Source organism: Pygocentrus nattereri, chromosome 1, assembly GCF_015220715.1.
Source record: "Pygocentrus nattereri isolate fPygNat1 chromosome 1, fPygNat1.pri, whole genome shotgun sequence".
In the NCBI taxonomy this organism is placed as follows: Eukaryota; Metazoa; Chordata; class Actinopteri; order Characiformes; family Serrasalmidae; genus Pygocentrus; species Pygocentrus nattereri.
In genome coordinates this window covers 49,438,767-49,456,290 of record NC_051211.1, presented here as the reverse complement: position 1 = coordinate 49,456,290, position 17,524 = coordinate 49,438,767, and the positions used below count along the sequence as shown (strand labels likewise).

General features: G+C 41.7%; 1 protein-coding gene across 2 annotated transcripts in view; it reads left to right on the top strand.

Moving 5' to 3' along the window:
• ipo8 (importin 8) overlaps positions 1–14,317 on the top strand; it is a 35,815-nt gene extending 21,498 nt beyond the window's left edge. Inside the window, exons 17-25 of one of the 2 annotated variants that reach the window (XM_017698916.2) lie at positions 566–632; positions 1,414–1,539; positions 2,472–2,569; positions 2,654–2,749; positions 3,591–3,811; positions 5,021–5,226; positions 7,147–7,371; positions 10,218–10,347; positions 13,338–14,317. In XM_017698916.2, coding sequence (XP_017554405.1) covers positions 566–632; positions 1,414–1,539; positions 2,472–2,569; positions 2,654–2,749; positions 3,591–3,811; positions 5,021–5,226; positions 7,147–7,371; positions 10,218–10,347; position 13,338 — 1,170 coding nt within the window. In that variant the 3' untranslated portion in view covers positions 13,339–14,317. Of the gene's footprint in view, positions 1–565; positions 642–1,413; positions 1,540–2,471; positions 2,570–2,653; positions 2,750–3,590; positions 3,812–5,020; positions 5,227–7,146; positions 7,372–10,217; positions 10,348–13,337 lie in introns of both variants that reach the window. The other variant, XM_017698915.2, reaches the window with a different exon arrangement.
• The last annotated feature ends 3,207 nt before the right edge of the window (positions 14,318–17,524 follow it).

Below are 17,524 nucleotides of genomic sequence, written 5' to 3'. Positions count from 1 at the left end.
GATGTAAAGTCAGGGACAGTAGCTCATCTGCTGCTGCACAGTTTGTGTTGGTCATCCTCTAGTCCTTCATCAGGGGTCACAGGACGCTGTTGGCTGGATATTTTTGGTTGGTGGACTATTCTCAGTCCAGCAGTGACACTGAGGTGTTTAGAAACTCCAGCAGCACTGCTGTGTCTGATCCACTCAGACCAGCACAACACACACTAACACACCACCACTACAGCAGTGTTACTGCAGTGCTGAGAATGATCCACCACCCAAATAGTACCTGCTCTGTGAGGGTCCATGGGGGTCCTGACTACTGAAGAACAGGGTAAAAGGGGGTAACAAAGTATCAGAGAAACAGATGGACTACAGTCTGTAACTGTAGAACTACAAAGTGCAGCTATACAGTAAGTGGAGCTGGTAAAATGGACAATGAGCGTAGAAACAAGGAGGTGGTCTTAATGTTATGCCTGATCGGTGTGTTTGCGCACTGAGATAGCAAAATGAAATGAACTGGCTGTAGACTGAATGTGTTCAGCCGTTAGACACAAATACACAGTATCTCTCTTTTGCATCATAGATAACTCAGCAGCTGGAGGGAATCTGCCTGCAGGTGATTGGTCTGGTGCTCCAGAAGCCCATCATAGGTATGGCAGGTGTGTCTGTGGAGTTGCTTCTGTGTACATAATATAATGACAGCAATAAGTTTAACATGCAGTACATTTGGCCACATGGTGGTGCTCTTGCACTTTTTCTACACTACCAGTCCAAAGTTTGGACACTCCTAATTGAATGTAGGCATTTTGATCTAAATGCTTAAAAATAAATATCAGATATAAGTAGTTGATGTCCATGTTTGTGTTTATTTCCATAAGGAAACTTTTTTAGAAGCACCAGACTGCTCGGCAGGAGTATCAAGGCCACGTTCACAACCGTTACATATTTTTAAAAGGTGCTTTCCGTTGTCGTCGTGGAGCTCTGAAATTCAGCTTTAGATGCCTAAGCCGTGAAATTCTTTTGTAATTTTACAACTTTTAACATTTATTATGTAGCAGGCAGTTTCAAATTAAAGGAGTCAACTAGTTCTCTGTCAGTTCACATTCCCTACATGGCGATTGTCGCCTTTATCAGCTTTATTATGTTAATTCCAAAGCATAAATAAAATGGCGAATATTATATATGAAAGAATTCTTTCTTTTGGGTTTTGGTGTGTTAAATCTACATGAATGTGCATCAGTAGTTTCACTGTTATTTTAAATTGTGTAACAAAGCAAAGATAAGGAGAACATTTCTGTGAAGTCTTTTTGGATGATAAACTTTTGACTGGTACTGTAGGCCTATATTCTTGTATTGCTTTGAAGGTGATGCCAGAATCTAGAGTCTAAATTAAGGCGTCACCCACTCTTACTGTCTCTCTGTCTGCCTCAGAGTTCTATGAGGAGATTCTGTCACTGGCCTTTGGTCTCACCTGCCAGACTATCTCCCCTCAGATGTGGCAGCTGCTGGGGGTGCTTTATGACGTCTTCCAGCACGACTGCTTCGACTATTTCACAGGTTGGACCAAACTCCATCACAGACCAAGCTAACGAGCGTTATTGACTCTGTACCGGCCAGAAAGTTTCTGTCTTTCTCAGAGCCCTGGTCAAAGTCGTATTGACCACAGATTCTGCAGTGGAAATGACCGTGACTAAGAGAGGAGCTAGATGGGCAACAACGACCAAAATTTGTTATTTAAAAGAAATAAATATGTAAATATTTATGTAACTAATTCACTAATTGCCTAATCGCATTTATCCCGTTCATTCAGTGAAACACCCACACCCCCTGACATATACTCTAGGGGGCAATGAGCACACTTGTCCAGAGTAGTGGGCAGCCCTATCTACAGCACCCAAGGAGCAATTGAGGCTTGTGTGCCTTGCTGAAGGGTGCTTTGAGATTGATTGGGATAGAACCTTTTGGTCACAAGGCTGGTACTCTAACCTCCAGCCCACGACCAGAGGTTAGGGTACCAGTCTTATGTGTTTAATTCCTCTAAAATCTCCATCACAGAAAAGTTTTACATTTCACATATACGTTGCCTGGTGCCTAAAACCTTGATGCCAAGGATTTGGCCTTAAAAGTACTTTTAAAATTCATGCAGGGTGGAGAGGTGCATGCAGGGCATTTTAAGGCAAAATAGTACAAACGCACCCCCATCTCCACCACTGTAAAGAAATCTGAGTTGGTACGTTTCTCTACAATGAACCATTTCACATCAAACCACTCTGAATGACTGCCTAACCATTAAATATTGTAGACATTTTGTAAAAACTAAAAAACTGTGTAAAAATGTCCCCTTTAACTTCAGTTCGGTTGTTTTGAGAAAAAAAAAAAAAGTAAATAAAGAAATGAATGCATTTTCAAAGCTATGATTGAATAAGTCAATATATTGTTTTTACTGTATTAATCATGACCATGATGATGCGTTTGCTGCGTCTCTGCAGATATGATGCCTCTTTTGCATAATTACGTAACTGTGGACACGGACACCTTACTCTCCAATCCCAAACACTTGGAGGTCATTTACACCATGTGCAAAAAGGTGGGCTTACACAGGCTATAAATCCTGAAACTGTCTGTTTTGAATGTTCTCTGTTGTTGAGCTTTCTTGCTCTCTGACCCTCAGGTCCTAACAAGCGATGCAGGGGAGGATGCAGAGTGCCATGCTGCCAAACTCCTGGAGGTCATCATTTTACAGTGTCGTGGCCGGGGCATTGACCAGGTCAGCCAGGGGGAGAGTCTGGTAGTCTGCCAGATGGGCATGGAAAACAGCATTAAAAAGACTCTGTACAGCAGTTGCAAACCATGTAGTCAGCCCAGTGTAGGTGTAGAGTAGAAATTCAGCCAAGTCAAGCTTTGGTGCTCCTCAGTACAGTCAGGTGGGGTGAGGAACAAAATTATAATTCCCCCGGAATTATACATTTAGCACAAAGCAACAGCAGCCGAGCAGATAAGGTGGTAACAGTACAAGTAAATACAAAAAGATTGAACTAATGATTACTGCAGACATTTTTAAGTTGTACTTGGGGAAAGTTGTACTTTTGGTTTAAAATACTGTGCTGAGCAAATGGCGTTTAGCTTGAAAAACACTTCCTTTCTGTACAGGACAACATTGGTGTCCAGGACAGGGATTAAGACTAGGCTGTTTGGCAAAGTGACTCAATGAGTAAGACATTGTGTATAACAGACAGTGTCCTGGGCTACGTTCACATTACCAGGCTGAAGTGGCACAACTCTGATTTTCCCCTCATGTGACTCTGATGTTTTCAGGGCTGAGTGGACACACAAATCTGGTCTTTTCAAATCTGACCTGAGCCACTTTCACATGCGGTCCTAGATCGGATACATATTCTTATTAGTGATTAGTGATTAGATGATTAGTGATTAGACCATCTGGACTCACTTACCTAAACGAGCGTGAACCGTCTTGTCAGAGAGACCGGATTTGATCGATGAGGTAATGTGAACGTAGCCTTATTTTTGCATTGTGCATACTTAAACACAACCCCCCTTAAATGTTTTTTTACGAGATTTAGAAGCGTGATCATGCTTGTGTCTCTCAGTGTATCCCACTATTTGTGGAAGCGGTGTTGGAGCGGCTGACGCGGGGTGTAAAGTCGACAGAGCTACGCACCATGTGTCTGCAGGTGGCTATCGCTGCACTGTACTATAGCCCTTCACTGCTAATGCACACACTGGAGAACATCCGCTTCCCTCACAGCCCCGAGCCCATTACTGCCCAGTTCATCAACCAGTGGATGAACGACACAGAGTTCTTCCTCGGGTATGACTTCTTACACCCTAATGCGCACTCAAAGCATGATATGTGCAGTGTTACTGCTAGAAATTGTTTTATGGCAGCTGTAATCTTATCCATGGGATTCTCCCATTCAGTTGTTAGCGAAGGTGACCACTATGCATCAATAATTTTGTTGTTTGTTGGATTTGTAAAGTTAATTATGAAATATTTCAGTCACTGCTTGCTTCCATACTTTTGTCCTACACTTTTGAAACTACAAATTTGAATTTTGTGTCACATATTTGGCCCTTGGTCTGTGTTTTCTAATGGATTCATGCAAAAAGCTAATGTACTTCATCCTGAACACTAATATGGCTGACAGTTAGGAGGTAGATAACTGGCTCCTCCTTGTTTTTCGTTAGTTATTATTATCAGTAATTGTCTTTCCGGTGAGGTTTTTAGACATGGTGTGGCCATAATACAAGGGGTCAGCAACATGTGGCTCTTTTACTGCCCTGTTGTGGCTCCACAATACAATTAGATTTTTAGGCAAAACTAAAATAATCCTCCTTTGCAATAAAATAAAGCTCTGCTGGTCGTTCAACACAGTTTTAACAATAACTCCAGCGTTTAAGACCATTTAATGTATAACTGCTAATTTAATGTTAATGCCACTTTTAACCATTAAGCTTGGTGTGCAGACTGCTGACCACTATAGCAATACTGACAATCTGGCCTTGCTAGGACCTAATGAAATGGCAAAGAGAAAGATTTAAGACAAACATCGATAATTTGGAGACAGATGGACTTTTGCTTTTATAATCACTCCAGCTGGTTATGATGATCTGTTTAATCTGCAATGAGAAACTATCAAACACTAAAAAATCATGAAGTTGAAGGCTTCTCGTCCTCCTTGTTTGAATTTTCACATTCTGCCTTAAATGGTGCAGCAGGTGGAGCAGGAAAGTTCAAACAAGAAGCTGGAGAATGGAAAAGTTTCCTACCAGAGATGCAAGAAAAGCAGCTATAGCTGAGCTGAAGCTTAAAGCAGAGCGAACTAAGTCTGTGATTTCATTCCGATAGTAGATCATTAGCATATACTAGGACATATAGAGCCACGGCGGTGAAATGGATTTAAAATATTGTGGCTCTCAAGATGGTTTGGTTTTTGTTTAAAGGACAAAATGGCTTTTCTTAACGTTTAGGTTGCCGACCCCTGGCGTAGTGTAATGTCTGTGGTGTTCCTATGTGTAGGCTGCACGACCGTAAGATGTGCATCATCGGCCTGAGTCTGCTCATGGAGCTGTCTAGCAGGCCGGCGGTTTTGGAAGGTGTGGCCAGTCAGATCATTCCCTCCATCTTGCTCCTTTTCTTGGGTCTCAAACACATCTATGCCTCCCGGGTCCTAAACAAGCCCGAGCAGCTCTCCAGGGTGCAGGGCGCCGATGAAGATGAGAACGGTAAGAAGCCGGCGTGGATTCAGCCTTTGCCGTGGTTTCCATCTTTATTACAAGGCTCTCAGCTGGAGGAAAATAGTTCTATATTTGAGAGGTTGAATCACGTGTGGAAAACGTACCATGCAGAGCTTTTGCCCTCTAGAGCTGGAGCCATGTACCTGTGGATTACTGCATTGGTTTCAGTGCTTTTTGCTGTTTGTTTTTGTTAGGGCTGTGAAACATTTATAATAAGTAATCATAAGTAAGACCCATGAATTTTGGTGGGCCAAAGTTCAGTTGTTTAGTGCGTACTTGAGTGCAGGTGTTCACACCTGTCAAAATGGACCGAACTAAAGAAAAAAAAAAGTAGGTCCGTATCAAACAATGGAGGTGTGAATGCACCCCAAGACTGATGTATGTACAAGAACTCTGTTCTGATTGGCTGCCCTGTATGGTGCCTCATTCAGATAGCTCTCAGAGCTGAAACACTCCCTATAACTTCAGTATGAATGGGGGTTAAACTGCTATAGATTGAATGTGTGTAAATGCCAGAATTTTTGTGGCATCATGAAAACAGAATTCAACATGAGCCATTTTTGCAGCTTAGTGTTCGTATATGGACTACAGACTGGGGACTGGACGGTACATTGTGGCTATGTTTACATGCCAAATCAGATGTTTTGTTTTTGGCTGTTCGCCGTACCTTTTAAATGTGATCGATATGCGATATTAGTCTGAACAGATCATCACAATGCTTCATGTTGCTTCAAGTGGCTCATCCAGAGGTAAACTGCCAACAAACACTAGTCGTTCCTGGAGCTCATCACCCAGAATGTGTTCGAACTCACCGTTTAAAAAAAGGCACGTCGTTCAGACAGAGTCACTTTGCGTCCTCGGATTTCTTAAACTTTGCTTTAAGGCTTTTCCTTGAAGCCTCGTTCTCCTATGGCCACATTCAGTCGTTTCTTTCAAAATCTCTTCGAACACGGAGCAGTTGCGATAAGCCTCTTCTCATTTTTAAGGTACAGAAACATCAGCCTGAAAGATTATGAGGTCTCAGCAGTGCAAAATTATGACGGATGTGGAGTTGGACTGACGCAAAAACCACATGAATTCCAATCTGGCTGTTCAGACTGAGTCGCATTGCTGGTGATCGGATACAGATTTTACTCCCACATAGGAAAGTGCCTCAAATCAGGATCGGAAGTGTCAGATTCTGGGTTTTTTTTTGCTCACACTGACACACAGACACACATCTGTGTCTCATAACGGAGCCTAAGAAATGTTTATATGTCTATATACTACATCAGACTCATTAAAAATGCATGTTTTCCATGAAATGGGCCCTTTAAGAATGTATTGCTTTAACTCTATGTTAATGAATTACCGTTGACACCACTAATTAATTGTTATTAAAACATCATTATTTTTTAAATAGTAGTTTATGGCTAAACCTCTGCATATTTCATTCTCTCCAGTCACAGCAGTACTCAGTCTACTGGTTTATCATCACCACCTCTAAAACCTGAGGCGTCAGGCAGCTGACTGAAATAAATAGGAATTAATTACACTGCGTTTCCCTACAGCCCCCTCTAGCTTCCCAATGTTCTTGTGTAACCAAGTGTACAGACGTACTTTTAAGGCGGTCACGGATGCCCAGAAGTGATTTTCCAAGCTGGAATTCCTCATCTCATTTACCTGTATCCCCCTCTAGCCATGCCAACCCAAAGTTCAGCTTCAGTGAGTTGCCATGCAGCCTTTTTCCATTCTCACTAATAACATGATGTGCAAAGGGAACAGGGGTGTGAATTGCACAGCTCTCCTTTTGGAAAACAGTAACCACTCTGTGCTACAGTGTAGGTATAATAGATAGGATTGCATATTGTCTGTGTGGGACGACTGTAAAATAGGTTATATAATACACTGGGATGTTTGATTTCTCAGAGGAGATTCCAAGTGATGAGGATGAGGTGGGAGAGAAGAGTTCCAGCATGCAGCCAGCCAGTGCTTCCAGTGGCAATGACAACGAAGATGAAGATGATGATGATGACGATGATGATTACTGGGGTGAAGAAGGTCTGGAGGGCACCGCCTTGGAGGAATACAGTACACCACTGGACTACGATAACGGAGAGGACGAGTATCAGTTCTTTTCTGCCTCCCTGCTTCGTAAGTGCTAGTGTTTGTTTGTTTGTTTGTTTGTTTTTGTTTGTTTTCCCCTAAAGATTCTATTCAAATATGCGTAATTTTTGCTCCCAAGTGAAGTCAAGCCACTAAGATTTGTCTGAAGTTTGCATCTTTAGTTTTTTCCACATGAGCTACAAGGCTAATGTAGCCAACGAATGATTGAAGCAATATTGTGGCATGGAGAACAACAGGAGCCGTAATGAAGCCTGAATTGTCCCTGTTTTGTCCGTTTTTATCAACAGCGGTGTGTCATACAGTGGCAGAAACAGCATTAGCACGTCTGTGTAACAAAACAGTGCAGTTTGAAACAGATGTGTGATCATTTACATACGCAGTTTGCACAGTTCAGGTTGGCGGTTAAGCTTCCATTACTTGTTAGCTACATAAGCCTCATAGCTTCAGTGTCTTGACTGACCCGACTATGTTTGTAAGTTTGTAAATTGTGTATTTATTTATTCATGCTTACTTACAGTGCTCAAAAGTAGTCTTAAAACTTCCTGAATAACTTTTTTTCTTTATTTCAAACTTTCCAAGCTAAGCGTAGGATCTGTTTGTTCATATCCATCAATAAAGTCATGGCAACCAGCAATAAGGTCACCTTTAAAAACCTGAAGGCGCATTAGGTTTACTTTTGATCAGGCGTGCTTCTACAAATAACTCGGCAAATGCAGAGAACATGATGGAAAAATATTGTTTTAGCAGTAGCATCAGCTCAAGTGTACAGAGCTTGGGAATGGACAAGACATTGCGCTGCATTATGGGATTGTTCCGCCATATTGGCAGGGTTCGTTCTTTGTTTACATACTGTAAATACTAGTATACGCTGTGAGAGCTTAGAGGTGCTGTTTTATTGTGTTTTTTTTCTGGCTGGTCATGTTTTGTAATAAATCAAATGAAAGGGGAGTGTATCTTAACCAGCTCCAGACGGATGTCAAACAATTATATAAAGGTAAAATTAGCCTGGATCCACGCAAACTCCCAAACAGCCAGTGGAGTAACGATCTAGACATGCTAACGTTACCTGGCCGTATGGCTGTGGGATTCTTCTTTTGGGTTTTGCGAATCCTGTCCATACAGTGATGTATTTGGAGAGCACTTAAATAGCATGATGGGAATAAATCAATACTCTGTCAGGTGGAGAGCAGTGCTGTGGCCCTCTGTTGATGTTTAGGTCTTTTAGCTGGGTTCCTGAAAGCAAGCAAACCATCCAGAGGTAGACTAGCCTGTAGCTCACTGTTATCACTATCTTGTAAAATTGTTGTTTAGTAATAAAAAGAGCTGCAGTCCTTGAGCACTGTCGAGATGGGCACTGTATTATTATGATCTCCTGAAGCAGCAATAGCGTAATCACAAAGTAGTGCTCTTAGAAAACAGCCTGTCATGATAGCTCCTGGTTATGCTGGCCAACTCTAAGTGAACTCCCGAAGTGCTGTCTATTCTAGGGGGGTGTTTTGTGTTAGGAGGTCATCACCTGGATTATAGTTCACCTGTTCAACTGCTAAGGGTTTAAAGACTTGGAATTTTTGAGTGATGCAGCTTTGAGTAAAGCAAGTGAAAGTACTCAAACATTAGTGGTGAAAACATTGCTGTCCTTCTTTTTCATTGGTTAGTATTGAGTGTTTTGGGGTTTTTTTTGCTGTTGTTCTATATCCTTTATTGTGTTGACAGCATGAAGGTGTGGAGTGCAGTGATGCCTAACCAGGCTGTATTTTCTCTTATGGATGGGCAGGTTTTGTGCACTTCAGGTCTCTTTCCACCATTTTAGCACATTTATGAGTGCATTAATGTGCACTTAATAATCCGATAACTGCAGAAAATGTGATTTTGTCAGTAATCTTATCAATACATTTCTATGCACTTGAGTAATCAGATAATGGGGAAACTCCAGGTCTACATGAGTCAGACAGTAATTGGATTTCTGCTTTAAATCCAGCCAATAAACTCACAGAAGAAGACGTGACGGAAACATAATGTAAAACATGCACGCAGCTTTAAAAAAAATAAATAAATAAATGTTGCCAGTTTACCTGAAAATATATACATAAATTATCTGGAAGATGAAGAATATTAAACACTTCATTTCACCAAGCATGTAGTTGATTTCAGCATCGCTCCGAAGGTGATTTGCTGCGTTTTGTGGCAGCGCTGCTCACTTATTTCCAGCACGGCGGTCTATTTGCACACATGCACAGACCGGAGAAATCCAAAAGAAATCAGAGTAAGAGTCTACGTGTGCTGCAAACTCAGAATACTGAGCTAAAACCCAGCTCTCTTTATCGGATTTCTTAATCGGATCCGTAGACCTTACTCCGATATTAGTGTTGGACGTCTGCATCCCAGTAGCAGCACTGCAGAACGTTTGAACAGGATGTGTGTGCTTTTGGATTAGTTGTTTATTTCTTTGCTTACTTATTTATTTATTCTAAAAGGGGACTTGTGTGAAAGTTTTCTAGTTTGCTGTTGTGCATTTGAGCCCAAAGTATCGATTGATACGTTACAGTATGGCTGAAATTGTGTGTTTTAAACATGGCAAAACACACTAATCCACGGCTGGGATGGAATCCACGTTGTTCCTCCTCAATCTGAGGTTCAACTATAGGTCGGAGTCTCCTTACCAGCACAATAATACATCATTTATTCTTAAATTGTCCCGAGTCGTCTACTGTGCACTGTAGCTAAAACAAAAATCAACAGTTACCCCACACCGCTCAGAAGTTGAACGCAGTGTGCACTCACTCCGAACTGTTAGAACACAAACATGTTCATCTTAGCGCTGCTGTTGTGCTGTGTTGCAGTAAATAAGTGTCGACAATGTGTGGCTTTTACAGGAGTGCAGAGCTCAGACGTGAGCTGGTATCAGTCTCTGACACAGTGTCTGAGTGACGATCAGAAGAAACAGCTGCAGGAGATCTACAGCCTGGCCCAGCAGAGGAGGAGTGCAGCAGGCAAAGGCCTGTGGTGAGCAACTGTCTGTGTTTAACCCTTTTCGGTCAAAGCAAAGAAGAAGTCATTTCTGCTGTTTAATCTGATTTGTTTTTTTGTTCCATTAATAACGTGATATCTTAAACAGTAGCGACGCCAGGACTGCCGGTTTAGATGGGCACAACAAAGTAGCCAGTGGGCCGAACCTTGAATTTTACTCTGTGGACGAGGAAGATGTACACTTAGCAAACGCCTCATGATTGTGTAAAACTGGGACTTCATCAAAAATGGGATTTTAAATATTACCTGTTTAGCAAATGCATTTTTTCCTTGCCACTGTCGCCCCTGGCTTGCTCACCTGAGGGGTTTACGTTCTTGTTAAAACTCTGTCTTTTCCGGAATTCTGTGAAGCTGCTTTGTGACGACATCCGTTGTAAAAAGCGCCACAAATAAATTTGATTTGATTTGATTTTCATTTGTTTTAGCACTAAAGTCAACTTTAGCAGTGTTTTGTGAGGGTCAGTGAAAAAATTGGACTGGGCCTCATCACAGCACTGCCTCGGGTCTCAATGCTGCTGTTGCATTCATTTAACATGTAAAGAATATGATCTCCATAGTATTGTGTTTGTAACCTTTTAAGACCTTTTAGAACCCATGTGTTAAACACGAGGCCCGCGGGCCAAGTCAGGCCCGTGACACGGTCCTATTCCCATGAAATTATTTTAATTCTCTTTTCTTACTAGCCCATTTCATGCAGAGATGCACTACAGTCCCCAGTATGCACTGCAACATATTGTGTGTTCTGACCCCCAACAACAATCTGTGGACCAGCAGTTACACAGAAAGAAAAGAGGTCTGGTGTCTAGTTCAAACAATTACGCAGCTTTAAGAACAAATGCCTAAAACAGTTTATTTAGAATTATTTTTATATAGAAGTATTCAGTGCCTATTTTGCAGTTTTGGCATATTTTCAATAAACACTGACCCCACTGGATCTTGCCAAGTAAAATAATGAAACAAAAGCAGGGATGGCCCATGAATTAGCTGAGAGTTTGTTTTTTGTTTTTTGTTTTTTTTAACCCGATTTTCTCCCCAGTTTCGTTGTTTTTCCAATTCCCGCTAGTTAGGACATGATCACATGATGCTACCAACACTAGGAGGGTGAAGGCTGCACAGGCTTCCTCCGAGACCTGTGAAACCAGCCACTGCTTCTTTTTCGAACTGCCACTCACACGACGTCACGGGACAGCCGAACGCACTCGGAGGAAAGCGCCAACCGCCAGATCTGTTACTTCAGCTAACAGATGCCTGCACTGACTAGCATCACGTTGAGTGATGGGGGGAGAAGGGGGGCCACCCTACACACCCAGAGAGAGCGAGGCCAATTGTGCTCTCTTGGACTCCCGGCCACGGACGGCTGTAGCACCATGGATCGAACTCATGATCTCCCGATGACACGGCCAACGCCACTCGGGAGCCCTAGCTGAGATTTTTGATTATGGCCCTAAAACACCCCGTTTTAGAATAAGAAAACATACAAACAGAAACTCGGCCTAAACCAATTCATAACAAGCGCTTATTGAGCTGCGTTCCGTTCTGAAAGGGATTACTAGCTTTCAGTTTTTGAGCAGAGTGTCGAAGATCAGGTGTGGTGACATGAGGCTGGGGAGCCGTGTGCAGTGCTAAGGAGCTGGACGCTGGCTTCTCGGTTAGGCTTGACCAGTGAGCTGATGAGCTGGAATTCATTACAGAAAACTCTAAAACTTTGCTCTCTGGTGTCACATGAACAACTTAAGCTTAACATGCTTTTTGGTATGTTTTCGCTGTGTCTTTATTTTATGTTTTATTATTGTTTTTATTCTTTTTATATATGATAAGTGTTAAGTGATATGATGTTAAGTGATACTATTTTGATCCCACCACTGGGGAAATTCCATCTCTGCATTTAACCCATCCGTGAAGTGCAACACCACATACACACTAGTGAACACACACATTAGGGGCCAGTGAGCACACTTGCCCGGAGCGGTGGGCAGCCCTATCCATGGCGCCCGTGGAGCAGTTGGGGGTTAGGTGTCTTGCTCAAGGACACCTCAGTCATGGACTGTCGGCTCTGGGGATCGAACCTTCCGGTCACAGGGCCAGATCCCTAACCTCCACCCCACGACTGCCCCAGTTGGTTTACTGTCTTGCACCTTCTGTTTCTTTTTATTTCATTATGTTTTATTTTTATCTCATCTGTTGTTTGTCATTAATACTTCTTATTATTAAAGTGTAGTCTTATTTTATATATTACTCTTAACATTTGAATTTTTTAATCCCTCATCTGTATCATCAGTCAACAATCTACTTATCAGTACTACTACTTATTGTTGGTCCGTGTCCTGAAAGAGTCCTGATAGGTTGCCTAGCTTCAGAATTGTAGCAGCTTGACGTTGATCTTTCTTTTCCGTATCCCGGGTTGTGCTTGTTGTTGATAAAGCCGTGCTGCAGCCTTCTTCACACAGAGTTATTGAAAATTATTATTCTGTTGGTTATTATAAGTAAAAATAAACAATTAGTGTAAGGCAGATGTGTTTTTTATTCATCTTCTGTCCTCTTGGATTCATGATCAGTGCTTAAACTCTGATACACAGCAAGACGGGCTTTATTATGAATGACCAATTATGTTTCATATTTAATATCAGATGGTTTTTAATACTCAATCAATGTAAACTGAAGGCCTTTGTTTATAATATGAAGGCTAAAATCAGAGATGTAATATAACAATAGCAAGTGGGATTGCTGGCTGACGGATGGTCAGAGGCCTGCTGTCAGTTCCCGCTCTGGCACTAGGTGGCGCTAGGGAGCTGACCCATTGCTTCTGTCATCACACTTACGACACATAACTGTAGTGTTTTCTGTTAAATACCACACATGATGTGCTGGAAGCTGTGCAGCTGTGTAAATGTAGCTCCAGCAGTGTTTATATAAATGTTCCTGCTGAGTTCAAAGGTTGACATCAGTTCTTCTTTTTCCTCTGCCAGAGATCTATACTGTTCTTTGTGGGAGGTGCCACAGTGGTAGGACGGAGAAAAGACTCTGGGTTTGGATCTGCAACGGTTTCAACCCTGGAACTGATCCCCACTTTACATGGATGCACCTGAGCAAGAACCTCCACCGGGGAGAGAGAGAGAAAGAGAGAGAGAGAGAGAGAGAGAGAGAGAGAGCCATTTCAACCAAGACGAGAGGGGATTTTGGGGAGGGAGGGGGAACGAGCCAGGACCCAAAGCAGCCTGTCCAGATCCAGAACCCTAGAAGGACCACTGAGACACTTAATCGTCTGGATAGAGAGGCCTTGTGCCAGCAAGGCTGACGAGGTTGCTCTGGGTCTGCTACAGCCTGAATGAGTCACAAATGCAGTATTGCTGTGTGAGTGACAAACAGCCGTGTGTGTGTGTGTGTGTGTGTGTGTGTGTGTGTCTGCGCATGCGTGCAAGTGTGTGTCTGCGCATGCGTGCAAGTGTGTCTGAGCAACTAAATCTCTTTCCATATTTAAGAAAAAAAGAATGAAGTGCTGCAGGGGAAACGTATGAAAAGACAGGTGCTCCGTGGGCATGAATGATACAGATTCAAAGAAAGGGTTTCACATTAGTTGTTAAGTAATTCATGTGCATCCTATAAAATATAAACAATAGCTAGACCTGTCACAGGCCTGAAATTTTAGCTGGCAGACACCATTTCAGTAATTGTTATTAACAACATAGTTATCTTTCTTGGTTAACTGTACTGAAGTGCAAGCTTAAGGTGCCCAAATGATGAGCTGTCCTGCTTTCCAGCTGTTGATGCTTTCAGACAACTGATAGAGCTTCAGTTCAGATAAACAAACATTGCTCACTACTGCCCTCTACAGGTATTACTAGCAAACATCAAATAAACAAACGTTACTCACCGCCGCCCTCTAAAGGTGTTATTAAACATCAAATATACAAACATTACTCACAGCCGCCCTCTAAAGGTGTTATTAAACATCAAATAAACAAACATTACTCACAGCCGCCCTCTAAAGGTGTTATTAAACATCAAATATACAAACATTACTCACCACCGCCCTCTAAAGGTGTTAACAAACATCAAATAAACAAACATTACTCACCACTGCCCTCTAAAGATGTTAACAAACATTACTCACCGCTGCGCTCTAAAGACGTTAACAAACATCAAATATACAAACGTTACTCACCGCCGCCCTCTAAAGGTGTTAACAAACATCAAATATACAAACATTACTCACCGCTGCGCTCTAAAGACGTTAACAAACATCAAATATACAAACGTTACTCACCGCTGCCCTCTAAAGGTGTTAACAAACATCAAATAAACAAACATTACTCACCGCTGCGCTCTAAAGACGTTCACAAACATCAAATATACAAACATTACTCACCGCCGCCCTCTAAAGACGTTAACAAACATCAAATAACAAACATTACTCACCGCCGCCCTCTAAAGACGTTAACAAACATCAAATAAACAAACATTACTCACCGCCGCCCTCTAAAGGTGTTAACAAACATCAAATAAACAAACATTACTCACCGCCGCCCTCTAAAGGTGTTAACAAACATCAAATAAACAAACATTACTCACCGCCGCCCTCTAAAGGTGTTAACAAACATCAAATAAACAAACATTACTCACCGCTGCGCTCTAAAGACGTTCACAAACATCAAATAAACAAACATTACTCACCGCCGCGCTCTAAAGACGTTAACAAACATCAAATAAACAAACATTACTCACCGCCGCCCTCTAAAGGTGTTAACAAACATCAAATAAACAAACATTACTCACCGCCGCCCTCTAAAGGTGTTAACAAACATCAAATAAACAAACATTACTCACCGCCGCCCTCTAAAGGTGTTAACAAACATCAAATAAACAAACATTACTCACCGCTGCGCTCTAAAGACGTTCACAAACATCAAATAAACAAACATTACTCACCGCCGCGCTCTAAAGACGTTCACAAACATCAAATAAACAAACATTACTCACCGCCGCGCTCTAAAGACGTTCACAAACATCAAATATACAAACATTACTCACCGCCGCGCTCTAAAGACGTTCACAAACATCAAATAAACAAACATTACTCACCGCCGCCCTCTAAAGGTGTTAACAAACATCAAATATACAAACATTACTCACCGCCGCCCTCTAAAGACGTTCACAAACATCAAATAAACAAACGTTACTCACCGTCGCCCTCTAAAGACGTTCACAAACATCAAATAAACAAACATTACTCACCGCCGCCCTCTAAAGGTGTTAACAAACATCAAATAAACAAACATTACTCACCGCCGCCCTCTAAAGGTGTTAACAAACATCAAATAAACAAACATTACTCACCGCTGCGCTCTAAAGACGTTCACAAACATCAAATATACAAACATTACTCACCGCCGCCCTCTAAAGGTGTTAACAAACATCCAATAAACAAACATTACTCACCGCCGCCCTCTAAAGGTGTTAACAAACATCAAATAAACAAACATTACTCACCGCCGCCCTCTAAAGGTGTTAACAAACATCAAATAAACAAACATTACTCACCGCTGCGCTCTAAAGACGTTCACAAACATCAAATAAACAAACATTACTCACCGCCGCGCTCTAAAGACGTTAACAAACATCAAATAAACAAACATTACTCACCGCCGCCCTCTAAAGGTGTTAACAAACATCAAATAAACAAACATTACTCACCGCCGCCCTCTAAAGGTGTTAACAAACATCAAATAAACAAACATTACTCACCGCCGCCCTCTAAAGGTGTTAACAAACATCAAATAAACAAACATTACTCACCGCTGCGCTCTAAAGACGTTCACAAACATCAAATAAACAAACATTACTCACCGCCGCCCTCTAAAGGTGTTAACAAACATCAAATAAACAAACATTACTCACCGCCGCGCTCTAAAGACGTTCACAAACATCAAATATACAAACATTACTCACCGCCGCGCTCTAAAGACGTTCACAAACATCAAATAAACAAACATTACTCACCGCCGCCCTCTAAAGGTGTTAACAAACATCAAATATACAAACATTACTCACCGCCGCCCTCTAAAGACGTTCACAAACATCAAATAAACAAACGTTACTCACCGTCGCCCTCTAAAGACGTTCACAAACATCAAATAAACAAACATTACTCACCGCCGCCCTCTAAAGGTGTTAACAAACATCAAATAAACAAACATTACTCACCGCCGCCCTCTAAAGGTGTTAACAAACATCAAATAAACAAACATTACTCACCGCTGCGCTCTAAAGACGTTCACAAACATCAAATATACAAACATTACTCACCGCCGCCCTCTAAAGGTGTTAACAAACATCCAATAAACAAACATTACTCACCGCTGCGCTCTAAAGACGTTCACAAACATCAAATAAACAAACATTACTCACCGCCGCGCTCTAAAGACGTTCACAAACATCAAATAAACAAACATTACTCACCGCCGCGCTCTAAAGACGTTCACAAACATCAAATAAACAAACATTACTCACCGCCGCGCTCTAAAGACGTTCACAAACATCAAATATACAAACATTACTCACCGCCGCGCTCTAAAGACGTTCACAAACATCAAATAAACAAACATTACTCACCGCAGCGCTCTAAAGACGTTCACAAACATCAAATATACAAACATTACTCACCGCCGCGCTCTAAAGACGTTCACAAACATCAAATAAACAAACATTACTCACCGCTGCGCTCTAAAGACGTTAACAAACATCAAATAAACAAACATTACTCACCACCGCCCTCTAAAGACGTTCACAAACATCAAATAAACAAACATTACTCACCACCGCCCTCTAAAGACGTTCACAAACATCAAATAAACAAACATTACTCACCGCTGCCCTCTAAAGGTGTTAACAAACATCAAATAAACAAACATTACTCACCGCTGCGCTCTAAAGACGTTCACAAACATCAAATATACAAACATTACTCACCGCCGCCCTCTAAAGGTGTTAACAAACATCAAATAAACAAACGTTACTCACCGCTGCGCTCTAAAGACGTTAACAAACATCAAATAAACAAACATTACTCACCGCCGCCCTCTAAAGATGTTAACAAACATCAAATATACAAACATTACTCACCGCCGCCCTCTAAAGACGTTAACAAACATCAAAT